At 38.4% G+C, this 13774-nt stretch overlaps 1 protein-coding gene across 2 annotated transcripts in view; it reads left to right on the top strand.

Annotated features, from left to right (window-relative positions):
* LOC120505000 (programmed cell death 6 interacting protein) overlaps positions 1–9524 on the top strand; it is a 31249-nt gene extending 21725 nt beyond the window's left edge. For both annotated transcript variants that reach the window (XM_039715052.1, XM_039715053.1), the window contains exons 12-18: positions 516–685; positions 1410–1658; positions 2967–3101; positions 3968–4062; positions 5372–5504; positions 5871–6076; positions 6950–9524. In XM_039715052.1, coding sequence (XP_039570986.1) covers positions 516–685; positions 1410–1658; positions 2967–3101; positions 3968–4062; positions 5372–5504; positions 5871–6076; positions 6950–7115 — 1154 coding nt within the window. In that variant the 3' untranslated portion in view covers positions 7116–9524. The remainder of the gene's footprint in view (positions 1–515; positions 686–1409; positions 1659–2966; positions 3102–3967; positions 4063–5371; positions 5505–5870; positions 6077–6949) is intronic.
* The last annotated feature ends 4250 nt before the right edge of the window (positions 9525–13774 follow it).

The raw sequence follows: 13774 nt of genomic DNA on the forward strand, positions 1-13774 counted from the left end.
AAAGCAAATTAAATTAAAAATGCCTGCCCTCTAAGGCTCTAGTTTCAATTGCCTCTTAAATACCGTATTTATTTTTTCCATTAGTGTGTTGTCTCTTTAATTTGGTGGGGTTTTTTTGACCCTCAACAGTTAGGTCAAACTACGTAAAACTATCACTATATTATGCTTTCTGGTTGCCTAATATATGTTGTCTTTGGAAGTTAACAAGGGACTGATACCACTGACTTGGTCTTGCAAAGTTGCAGAGGTTTAAATTTGCAGAGTAGCTCAAACCAGTGTTTGTTCATATACCTTTGTATGCTTCACAGGAGAATTAATATGGGTGCCTAGTTTTATGCACTTTCTAAAACATAATTTGGAAGCTTAGGTTTATATAAAAGTCTTACATATTGTGCAGGCTTTTAAAAATGTGTGATGAAAAATTTGTGCTGAAAAGCACAAAAACCGCTCAGGTGCAAGATTCGTTGGAACAAATTTTAAAATGATATAAACTCTTTTCTTCCTCCTGCCCCCAGAGGGAGCCAATTACCATAATATTTTGAATAAAGCTATGCAAGCAGATGGGCAGGTGAAGGAGCGCTATCAGACTCACCGGGATACAATTGCACTTCTGTGTAAGCCAGAGGCAGAACTCAACGCAGCCATACCTTCTGCCAACCCAGCAAAAACACTACAGGGAAATGAGGTAAAGCAGTGAGATTGTCTCTATTTTGAATAGAAGTGCTATTTGTCTAACAAAGTAAACTTGCTTGAATTGGTAATTTAATTTGTTTCTGTCTCAGTTGATACATGAGGTAACTCACATTTGGAAAAGAGGTTGATTTCATGTTTAAAATCTTCTTGAGCATAGTTTGTTACATTTAATGTGAACAAAGTTAATCACTGTGGACAGCAAGACTGGTTGACTATTATAAAAGGAGCAATGAATATTTTTGTTATGTAGGGAAGTGGGATGTAATGCTCGGTCCTTGGGACAACATAAGACATGGCTCAGTATTTTAAAGTATTGGTCAATTGCACCAATTTGCTTTTCAAGAAGTTAATGGCTCATCTACAGCAATATTACTATTTTTCTCATAGTAATGATTAGAAGTCAGTGGTTTTTGCTGCCATCTTAGAATATCCTATTAGAAGGTATCTGATCAACTTAAAAAAACCCCAAACATTTTGCAGTAATTCAGCAAAAGCAAGCCCGTAGAAGAGAATATAGATTGAGAAATGCTTAAAGATCTTTTGTTTAGTCATATTTTGTCCTGGTTCCTCACCTTAAGCACATTCATAAACAAATATTCATGCAGAAATATTACCAGCATCAGTGTGGAATGCAAGATGGAAACAAGTTATTAGTAGGTTATACCTCCCCAATAGTTCCTCTAAACCTGCTAACTTAGGACATTTATATTGTCTAGGTTGTTAATGTCTTAAGAACTTTGCTGGCCAGTCTGGATGAAGTTAAGAAGGAGAGAGAACAACTGGAAAATGACCTGAAATCTGTAAATTTCGATATGACAAGCAAATTCCTGACTGCACTTGCACAGGATGGTGCTATAAATGAGGAGGCTATCTCTGTGACTGAGTTGGACAGAATTTATGGAAGTTACACGCAGAAAGTGCAGGAGTCCCTAAAAAAGCAGGAAGAACTTCTCAAAAACATTCAGGTACAACACTTTGCACGTTTTCCTTTCTCCTAAACTAAGAGCAATGATACTTCTACCTGTCTAGTTTCACTTCTCTTTCTAGTCTGTTTTGCTTTTTATTCTGTCATATGTCAGTTGATATTCCTTTATGCCTCAGTCACTGAAAAATACAGAGATCTCTTTGTGTTCACTAGAAAGAAATGGGAATGTTTAGCAGGCTCTCTACAGCTCCAGTGTAAATTCTCATGGACTTTTTCTTGGCATAATTCTGCAGATGGTTTTGTCCTTGAAATAAGCTTAGTGGTGTGTTAAAAAGTTGTTGGGTTTTTGTTTTTTTCTCTCCTCATTCCATTTTAATTCTTCCTGGGATAACAGGAGATGTGTCCTTACTGTCTACTAGAAGACATTTTAGGTCCCTGAAGTACAGCTTGGTTTATTCCTAATTGCTCTTTACAATATATGCTTGACTTCCAGTATGTGCAGAGCTCTTTGAAGTAAAACTCAATAGCATTTCTCAAAGTTTATTTATAAATTTAGTCTTAATTTATAAATTAAGAGATGGGTACCTGAATGTGAATCTGGCAAAAGGGGAGGTCTTAGTGCTTGGAGAAAGGATAATGGCAGCTTGAGTAATGATGGAGACTTTTTCCAAGTGGAAAAAATGGTTGTATACATTTTCTTAAATGATCATATACACCACGTTTAGAAAGGATTTTATATTTAGGTATTTTTTAGCACAACATAGTTAAAAAATCTTGATGGGTATTACTTTAATGTTTGAATGTCCTGGAGTTCAAGTTTGTTGGCTTCTGGCAGTTGAAACAGTCTTTTAAAGTTTGCTTGTTTATTTTCCTGAAAGAAATGAGATGTAAATAGGTGATGCTTTTGTAAGTTTTCCTCTTCCCTGTCCTTTTAATAGTTTGCCAATGTCAACCAAATTTGAAGTAATGCCTCTTAAAAATACCGACTTTACGTATGATTTTATGAATATCAATGGTAGTTAGTACAGGAGAGAGCCTAATTAGTATAGCCTTGGAAAGACAGTCCACAGGATGAGCTTGAGAATTATTAAAGGCAGCCCACAACAGAGCAGGTAATTAAGTGGTGATACCTGCTGCCAGTGAGTTAACATATATACAGTTCTGAAATATAATAGTCATTGCACTTGGCAGGTAGCAAGTATGGAAGTCCAGTGTGGATGGGAGATGAGGAAAAGCAGGTATTGGGGAAAACAGAAGCAATGACTAAGAGGAAAAAGAATACAAAACATGCAGAATCTTACCGAGAACTAGCTTGCATTATTTACATTGTTTATTCTCTTCTTTTAAGAATGCGCATCAGGATTTTTCAAAGATGAAACAATCAAACAACGAATCTAATTTAAGAGAAGAAGTCTTGAAGAACTTAGCTGTAGCAAATGACAACTTTGTGGAACTTGTAGCCAATTTAAAAGAAGGCACAAAGGTATGGTAATGCTTTAGGGATTGAAAAGACTTTTTATGTATACAGTGAGATGTGAATAAAAATCATAATAAACTTGGGAGACATTGTAGCTGACAAGTGCATTTTTGAGGATTTTACTACTGAAGCGAGGACAGTAAGTTGCTGGAATTTTGATTGTTTCAAGAGCTGTGAAATGCTTCTTTGTTCCTACATGAAAAGTAACCTTTTCTGAGCAATAGGATAAGTTAATTACAGCTGAGTAAATGATGCTGAAGCACCCAGATGAGCCATTTTATCTAAGAAATTCTTTCATCTGTTCTCCCATGGTATTTAATCACCTTATAAAATCGGTGTTTTAAGTGTTGTTACTGCATACGTGAGAAATAATGAAAGCTGTATTTAGCTTGCTTTTTTGATCTGGGCATCTGGAAGGTGTCGTATGGTTTCTGTACTAAGTATTTTTTTGCTGGTTTATTGATAGCTCATTAGACAGAAAAAACACAACTTCTGAGATATCTATACAAATGAAGTGCGTGGAACTGAGAGCAATAAAATTAAAAATAAACAATTATCCTTTACAAAATTAAATAGCTCATCACCAGAAATGGTCTAGTTTTGCACTGGGTTTAGTATGTTTTTTTTAGTTATCCCAAACTATTTTTATATTTACACACACACAATTCTATGTTATTAAAGTGATGGGCAACAGCAGCTGACTAATTTTGGTTTTGAAAAGCACAATAGAATGTACTAGCAAACCTTAATGGAACAACAGGTTCTGGGCACTGTAATAGTACAGCACCTATAACTGGATCAATATATAGAAATATGCCAGCATGGAGTCTGAAAGTATTGACTGAGAGTATTGTGGTTTTTTTCTTCACTAGTTTTACAATGAGCTGACAGAAATCCTGCTGAAATTCCAGAACAAGTGCAGTGACATTATCTTTGCTCGCAAGACTGAAAGAGATGAACTGCTCAAGTAAGATTTCCATATTTTGTTTAAACATTGCAGAATGTAAAGTATTTATCAGAAATTTATCTTTGGGGACATGTTTATTATGATGAAATGAGAAAGGAAGAATAGGTGTGCTAAGCCTGTCGCTTCTTTACTTTAATCCTGGTCCTACTCTCATGTCTCCTAAGAAAGTGATAGGAGAAATAAATGGGAAAATCTGCTCTGAAGTTTCCTCTATTGTTCCTATATGCAGTTCAACACAAATCTGTTTCATGTTATGATTTCACTCTTGTTCTTTTTGGCATGCATTTGTTAGTTATTTTTTATTTTGTCCTTTGAGGAACTTTTGATTTCTGCACCCTGCTCCTGCTGTCAAATTAGTTTGAGAAATCAGATGCCTCATCATATGATTTCCTTCCATGTCTTCAGCATGATGAGGGAAAAGCATCAGTATTCTACTGCTCTGCAGTCTGCTCTAGTCTCATACTTCATCATTGCTTAGATATATGGATTGCTTACAGTGTTGGGGAGAGAAGCACATTTTGTCCTTCATGTGAGGAAGAGTGTTTGTTGTTGTTGTCCCCTATATGAGATCAGACATAGTATAATATGTTTAATATGTTTCAGATGGATTTTTAGGCTCTTCTCTTAAGAGGAAAGCATAAGTGACAAGGTTTGCCATTTAATTAGTGTTCTTTAGCAAAGCATGTAGCCTTTTATAAGACGACTTGTTACTAAAATTTTGGTTGGTGAAGCTGCAGTTGTTCTGTGTACTTGCAATCTTAAAAATGGGTTGCTCAACCCTCAATTTTTACCTTTCCAAACTTGATCATTTGTAGAATTGATACTTTTCATTTGGGCTCTGTGCTTGTAAACAAAGTCTGAGTTACAACCCCTTCTGCCTTTATTTGTCTTCCTATATATTCATGTAGTTTGGAAGCTGTTAGGCTGCCTAAATATGGCAGAGGCCTGAGTATCACACCTCTGCAATGTTTATCTTCAGTGTTAAGGCTGTAGGGTTAGTGTTGATAGAACATTCTGCTGAGTCTTGCTGTGCTCTTTTACTGTTTTGGCTAATGTTGTGATCTGTACCCAGTACTGAGTTAGAACATGAAGACATTATTAGAAAATAAATGTAACAGTTAATCAGAGAGTTGGCTAGAGGATGGTTTCTGTGCAAGTGATTTGGACTCCAAATTTAGTTTGAGCTAGCTCAGTGATCATGTTTTAAATATTAGACTTACTCTGCTGCATCTTTTTGGCTTAACTGGCTGCGGTGTATAACAAGCCATTCCTAAACTAAGCTGCATGTTTGCTCTTTTGTTTTTAATAGAGATTTGCAACAAAGCATTGCTAGGGAGCCCAGCGCTCCCTCCATTCCGCTGCCTACGTATCAAACCACTCCAGCAGCAGGAAGCAAGCCAGCAGCATCGCCCGCTCCCACTCCAGCCCCAAGAACCATGGTGGTAAATACATGCTGCAGAATTAGTGGGTTGAAAATACTGGGTCTGTACTTGAGAATGCTAAACTGATCTGTAATTTGTGTGTATCACTCCTTAGTATACTAGTATGGTTGGAAATGTGTTGAAGTGAAATAGAGGGCAAAATCTTAAGGCTTTTCAGAGAGGTGTGTTATGTACTATTCATGTTCATCATTTCTAGATTTGAAATTAAAAGCTTACTGCCATTTAGATACTTTGCATTATCTGTATAGACAAAATATAGAATGTCTGTTTAAAATGAAAATAAAAATGAATTAATCATATAACCAGAGCTTTTGATTCCAAGACTTTGATAAAGAAGCTCCAGCTTAATTCACTTTCTCTTGTTAGGGGACTAAACCACAGCCGCCAGCACGGCCACCACCACCAGTGATTTCTGCAGCAAGCAGTTCCTCTTCTGCATTAGCACCCTCTGGAGCAGCTGCAGCTCCTGCTGCTCCTCCAGCTCCTACTCCAGGAGCCAGTGCACCTGCAGCAAGCACTGCACCTTCACAGGCACAGGGACCACCTTACCCAACTTATCCCGGTTACCCAGGGTAAGTTACAGGAACACTTAAGCAGATTTTTTGTTATCCGGTTACTTAAAAGCACTTTTTCTTGTGTGTAACATTTTAATGTAACAATAACATGTTGGTTATTGTTGAAGGTATGTTTGCTGTTTGAGGAAAGGGGTTATTTTGTTTGTTAGTTTTTTGGTTGGTTGGTTTTTTGATTGGTTGGGGTTTTTTGTTTGTTTGGGTTGGGTTTTTTTTTGTTTTTTCTTAGTTTTAATTATGTAACTCTTGTAGGAATCATTTGCTTGTACCTTTTGTGGGAAGGTACATTTTAAGTGTTTACAGTTCATCTTCTTTAAAGGAGAAGGAAAATAGGGCTGCATTTCCTTAACTGCAGTTTGTTGATTATTGCCAACACTTACATAATCATTTGATGGTGGTTATCTCAAAACTGTTGGCATATCTTATTTTTCAAGTCTTTTGTATGATACTAAGATACTGAAAAATACAGAGAAAATTCCAGTTGAGTAGTGCTTTCTTCTGATGCTTTTTTCCATCTTCCTGGTGTCATCACAAGGAATTGAAGGCAGCTGTGCTCTCCTTTGGTAGCAGGCTCAGCAAATATTGAAATATGCACAATGTTATTAAACATTTGAGAATTAATTTAGATCAATTCCAGTTCCAGCAAGTTGCCTTTACTCCATCTTCTGTCTGCATTTCTGTTCCACACACTGTAATAGTTTTCATGTTTGCTCCTTGAAAGTTACCACTTACCTGCTGCACTCAAAGTAAAATTAAAGGAAAGCTTTTATGGAGATTGCATGTGTGCTTGTATCTATTAATGAGTTGTTTTTGCAAATTACCATCATCAGTGTTTATCAACTCAGGTATGCTGTTTTTTTTCCCCCCACACAGGTATTGCCAGATGCCAATGCCAATGGGCTATAATCCGTACATGTATGGTCAGTATAATCTGCCATATGCACCCTCACCTGTGTACCAAACTCCTGGACAGCCACCATATCCGCCACCTCAACAACCTGGATACCCTTTTCCTCAACAGCCTTATTATCAGCAATAATGTCTCTGCAAAGAAGCTCTGCTTGTTAAAATTTGGGAGAAATTGGCAATAAGTGTACTAAAACTTCTAGCTTCCGTTAGTGTACCATACTGAACTGTATGCAGCTATAACTCCTGTCTCTTGTTAACTGCTCCAAAATGTCTAGATCAGTTTTTATGACACTAAACTCTTTGAAAGATCTACTGCAGTGGTTTAGACCATAGACTAATGCCAGAATTCGAGCCTAATTCAGTGGTCTGAAGCAGTACAGTACATTTTGGTTAGACCAAAACATTTGTTTGCAAAAATCCTCTAAGTAACAAATAGGTTCCGATGAGAAAAACAAAGCAGTGTGTGCACTGGGTGTGATATATTCTACAGAACCATATAGCAATTCCTTCTATACTCTATTGGTTTGTATTTTTTTTAGTTTAGTTAAAATATGCTATTTTGTCTAATAATCAAGGCCTTGTAAATCATCAGTAAAAAGAAATAAATTACTTAAGAACGGTTTAAACACTTGGCATTCTCATTACCATAAAAATGTGTTTTGTGTGTCTGTAGATTGTTTCATTTGTCCCTTGACCTTCATAACAAAGAAGTTCTCAAAGGTTCAGCCTTACAAGTGAATTTCCATCTCTTCTCCATGCTTCTGTATTTTTGTGACAGAAACTATAATTAACCTTTTAGGTGTTGGTAGATGAAGTCTTACAGGTAGAGTTTTCCTATAACTTTGGAGTGTATTGGACTGAAATACATTTATTACCATTTTTTAAGAATGGTTACTGTCATCTACAGGATGCTGTATAAAAGAAGGGAGATCAGGGTCCTCTTACAGGACCAGTGTGTAGTTGTTCTAACTTCTGTTTTCCAAAGAAATGGTGGTGGAAAATGTGTTATGGCTCAAAATAGGGCAACTATTAATTGCTGGAGCTTTGCAGTTTGCTTTTTAAATGATTGCTTTTTTTCCCTTGAAAAAATAGATGTATTCCCTCAGGGAGCTTGTTATCAGTGGAAAACTTTTTTTTTGGGGGGGGGGGGGTGGGGAAAGAAAATCTTGTGAATTAAAGCACATTGAATGTTTACTTTTGGATCCATCATCTCAAGGGATAAGTAACCTTGCACTGCATTTTACATAAGATAGTGAAGAATCTAAGTTTGGGGTTAATGGCTTCTACCAAATATTTGCTAACCATTTTTCAGCCTTTTCTTTTTCTAACAGGCTTGTTTAATGAGGGACTCTCCTTTCATTTAGCCCTTGATAAGAGTTGGTTCTGTGGGACAGTTAATTTTCTGAATGCTTCATAGAAGATGTTCTGGCCTTACAGAATAACTATAACAATACCTGTGTTACAAAAAGTTACTCCTTTGTTTTTCTATTAAAGTGCCTGATTAAGATATCGAGGTATATTTTAGTGTTTAGAGGTGCCAGTTATTGTAGCATCTGGGTGGAAACCTCACTGGATCATGAATATTCTTCCTCATAAAGAAAGCAGCATTTGTATTCATATGAGCTCCTTTCTTTCTGTCTCAAGTTCCTCTTGCTGTGTGATCATCCTGATTACTGTGTGAAGACTCCTTGTCTTTAATACTTGCTAACACCTGTAGAAAATGTGGATCAAAAGGTAGAAATAAGCACCCCTTATAGAACTTATTGAGTACCTGATTCTAAACAAATTTGTTAATCTGTAGAAGCTCAGTGATGTGGGGAACCTGTTGGAGTAAGGGAATATCCAGCACCATAGATGAAACCACTGTACAAAGACAGGTGCTTTGCATTTCTTCAGAAACATTGCTGAATGGGGTGGCAGAGAAACCTCTCCCTTTTTTTTTTCTCCTGACGAGAAGACATAAGGCAAGCGAGGACAATGAGAAAAAGCTAGGAAGATAACTGTTTGGAAACAGCAATCAGAACCTGATTTTATTCTAACAGAAAAAACAGTAGTTTTCCACTAATTTCACTGTGTCAATGTGCAAGTGCAAGTCTAATGCAACCTTTTAAATTCTTAATTTTTAGTATGCCATGGGCTGTAGGTTTTTCAGTTCACAAATTAGATGCATTTGAGCTATTGTGTCAGTTTGTTTCTAGTGCCTCAATTGATAAAACTTATTTTCATGCTGTATAAAAAAAGTCATTTGTTCCCACATAAAGGTTCTTAGAACTGAAATTTCCTTTTTAAAATTTTATAGATCTGGAATTACTGTCAAAACATTTTTTCCAGTTGTGTTTCTGCTTGCTTTAGTCTATTATTTGAATATGTGTAGAAATCTATGCATTATGTTGAGTTTTTCTCTTTTTTTTTCCTGAAGAGAACAGAAAAATCCGGACATGTTATGTATTTGCTTTTAAGCATGCAGTTGTCATGACTTTGGTTGAAATGTTACCTTGTTCTTCTATAGTTTATTAAAAAAATCAGTTAGAAAACCTGATTTCATGGTGTTTCTCTCAACTCCTTTGGGTTCAGACAAGTGTTATTTTGGAAAGGATGCAAACAAGTTATGGGCTCCCAAGAATGTTTGTGCTGTGGTGAAGGCGTATCAGCTACAACTGCTTGGTAATAACAGCCACGTTCAGATCCTGGTAGTTGTTTATTTCCAAAGGTGATTGAGTGTATTTCCCTCTGTTTATATGAGGAGGAAATGATTAAGGTTGATGTAATGGTTCTGTGCCTTCAGAAACTTGTATTCCTAATTTGTTTTTGTGAACTCATGTTCAGGCTGGATTACACGAGATTCCCAGCATCATGGGCATTAAAGCATGGGTTGCAAGGAAAGGGATTGTAAGGGCAGCTACTAACAGCAGGTAAACAGTCCACATGGGCAGTCCAAGAAGTCAATTTAATTTTTTTCTTTTAAAAGCTCTATAATGCAATGCTTGTTTCAATTGCTGTGTGGAGGGAAAAGTTTATAACATATCCTTTCAGAGACTTTGAAGTCAAGCATTTATTTCATCTTGCATAAAATCTTTCAATGCAATTAGTATGAAAAGCAAGTTTTAGGAAGCAAGCTAATAGCAGATCATTGGTGAAATACCAAATTGTTGCAAGGCTAGCAGGTCTTTCTGCAACTTTTTTCTTTATTAACATGGTCTCAGCCCATATGGAAAAAGTGTCTTCTTTCCTGACCACTAAAGTGACGCTGCCAGCTAATGGTGATTCTTTACTATCATCTCATTTTGAATGCTTTTAGAGCTGATTTGTGAGATTTATTTTGACCTTAGACTGAATGAAGTCCTTTGGTATTTCCAAGTACCTTGAGGCAGTATTTGAACTTTGGCATACTGTAACAACCTCACCCATTGACAGGTAGCTGAAAATCACAAGAAAATCCTTTGGAAAACACTTTTTTTCCCCCCGTCTGCATTACCTGAGAGATGTGCTTGCCTGTTGCTAAAATGTGTGTTCAGTTCTGAAATTACTTGCATCTCAGAAGCTGTTTTCTGGCATGCATTTATCCTGGCAGAACATTAAAATAGACTGAGTTGAGCAATTGTGGGTTTGAGTTTTGGTTGTATACTATTGAGTGAAACTGCCTGAATTTTCAAGAGTTCACTATGTATCGTTTAAAAGAAACTATTTGGAATGTTTCAGTGCCTGAAAAAACGAGCTATTACAGCAGAGCAAAACTTGAAATTGCTTTTTTGTATTGTTCATGGGAAAAGAGTTGAGGTTCTTGCTGCTTTTGACTAACATTACCCAACATGCTAACTTTTTTAGGTTTACCGTGACTTTTGAAAGGTATATTTGAAATGGTCAGTGTTTCTTTTTTTAAAAAAAAGTGACTTGTTTTTATCAAGATAGCTAAGTACTGCTAGATTAAAAAATGAATTAATTTTTTAATTGCACTGCTTTAAGTACTTTCCCTTACGCGTTTGTGTTCTGACAGTCAAAAACTTGATACTCAAGTTGAGATTTTTCTGATTTGGACTTAAATTTGGAACTCTGGTAATTTACTGGCAAACATAGAGTTACTGCTAATCTCAAATTATGACTTTAATCTTGCATCTAATTCCCCTAATTGCGTGTAATAGACCCTGGAGCCAACAACCGTATCTCAGTTATATTGTGCTTTTTTTTCCCCCCTTTTTTCTTTATGTTTCAAAATCCATGTGAGAGGCTGGCCACCAATTTTATTAATCAGGTTCTGAAGAAAAACTGTTTACTATCAGGCATGACAAGGAAGAGGCAACTACCTCAAAATCAGCACCAAGGCTTCACCACAAATTACTTCCCTATGGTCGTTTCACCTTTAATCCATTCAGCAATTCTGCATGACAATGCCCGTTTGCATTTGTACTTCCAAGTTCAAGCACTCCTGGATGCTGGAGTGCTGTTCTCGATGCTGGTAAGCTGCTGGAGTGTTTGCTGGTGTGAAGATAGCCTGTTCCTACCAGCACCTTTTCCAGCCAAGTGAGGTGTGTTGGGAAGGCAGAGCAGTGGAAGGGCCATTCCCAGTGGGCAGCTTGCCTGCAGTCCCTTTCCTTGGAGGCTGAGGTGGTGAGCAAGCACATGGGAGTAAGAGCCTGAATGAGAGATGTGGGACTCCAGGCAGCTCTTCAAAATGCAGTGTATTGCATCCAAGGTGTTACAGCAGTCCGGGGTTGTGGGTGACAGTGAGTGTGCCGACAGCTGTCAGTGCCAGCTTCAGGCAGGCCTGGAGACCCTTAGTTTATGTTACAAATGCATTATATACTTTTCTTTGCTGAGCATCTTAATACAGTAAAACCAATCTATACCTTAACTTTTATCTATAGCCTATCATAACTAATACAATTACCATATTCTTTTCTCTCTATTCCTTCTTCAGCTTCTACATTCAAAAATCTTTCTGCCAAGCATGCATATCTGTGAGACTTTCTTGTCAAACTTTCATGTGTCCCAACACATGGGTATGGGCCTGGCAACCTAGCTGGTCTCGGATTGTGCTCCTGGGACACATGCACACAACAGCTGACAGCACCCAGGTGATAAAAACGTGCTGAGACTTGGCTATGGAGTCATTGTGGGCACTGGTGAGATTAGACCAAAACCAGATTTGACCTCAAGTGACCTTTCACCTAGAGTAACCTGTCCTGTGACCTGAAGTAACCTTTATCCTAGAGTGACTTTTGTCCTGTGACTGTGAGGAGCCTTTGCCATTGAGGAACATCTGTCCTTGGACTGCAAGGTCCATTAACCTTTGATCTTGAGGATCCTCTGTCTTGTATCCTCAATTAACCCTTGACCTTCAGGAATCTGTCACCTCATTTAACCTTTGACTTGGAAGTAAGTTTTGACCTCATGTAACCTCTGTCCACTGGCCTTGAGTAACATTTGAAATAAATTAACCTTGACCCTGTGACCTCGCAGAACCTTCTACCTTGAGTAATCTCTGTTCTGAAAGAACTTTTGACCCAGCATAAACTCTGTATTCTGGCCTCATGCAGGCTATGAGCTCCAGTAACCTTTCTCCTTGAGCAACCCCTGTCCTGTGACCTGAATTAACTGCTGTCCTGTGACAGAGGCTGGGCTGGTCTCATTCTGGAAATCTGCCTTAGAAAGTAACCTTTGACATCAAGTAGCTTCTGCCCTCTGACCTGAAGTAGCCTTTGATCTCAAGTAATCTTTGTCCCATGACAAGGATGGGACCTGACCCAGGCTCGCTCTGGAAGGATGCCTTTGAAATGTTGGGGACAAGCAGCATGGTATGACCTGGGCAGAAAGCACTGGGCTGTTATACAGGCACTATGGGGGCAAATGGCTTCCTCTGCCATAGCTGGGCTCCAGCTTCTCCTGCCCCACCTCAGGCATGCTGCTAGCAGTGGCAGACCCTTCTGGCTTCAGTTTTGGCCACAGGGTCCTCTGTGGACCTACAACCCTGGTGCCAAAGTAGACTACAGGAGGACTTGCTCGTGGTGTGTGAGTTGAGTGTCCAGGTTTTGCTAATGATGGCTTCCACTGGAACACAGAGGCTGCCTGAGTAGATAACTGCCCCATGTTTTGGCTGATACAACATTTACGGGTTATTTCATCGAACAGATTTGCCATTGCTCTCTCCGCTTTTGAATGCGGTACAGCACGCGTGTATGTGTCGTGTGAGGTGGGAGGCAGAGGTGACAGTGCAGACTACCTTACACCTGGGGAGTTCACTGCAGTGCTGTCCGCCTGAGGGTGGCCTCACCCCACCCCACCCACCCAGCTCTTGTTTCTCTGCCATTTCCTACTAAATGGCTTTAAATCTCTCCAAAGCAACACCTGGTGGTACCTCTTACTTTTTGCCAGCTTAAACTTTTCTGAGTTGAATATACTTTTGTGTATACACACACACAAAATATCTGAGTAGTAAGACAGATCCAGCCTGTGCTGTTTACATTCTCAGAAGGCGAGCAGCATCACGGAGCTGCCTGCTGCCTGCAGCAGAGGGCAGACTGAAACCGTGTAACCAACAGATCTTTTTGATGTGAATATATACAAAAAGAGATTTGAAGTTTATGCTGGTGGAAGGACAGGCAAATCGTTTTTTAATTAAGCACCATCAAATTTAACTTTGTGTAGATACCCATGAGTGCTCCTTGGTTGATGTCCTGGAGCCTGAACTGTAAAACCAGCCAAATGCAGGGACAATTATTTCAGCTGCTTGCATCCATCTTCCTGACCAGCTGCACACCAAACTCAGAGCACTGTACTGCCAAGGTGAAGGGA

The sequence above is a fragment of the Passer montanus genome, unplaced genomic scaffold (assembly GCF_014805655.1).
Source record: "Passer montanus isolate IOZ18808 unplaced genomic scaffold, ASM1480565v1 scaffold32, whole genome shotgun sequence".
Lineage (NCBI taxonomy): Eukaryota > Metazoa > Chordata > Aves > Passeriformes > Passeridae > Passer > Passer montanus.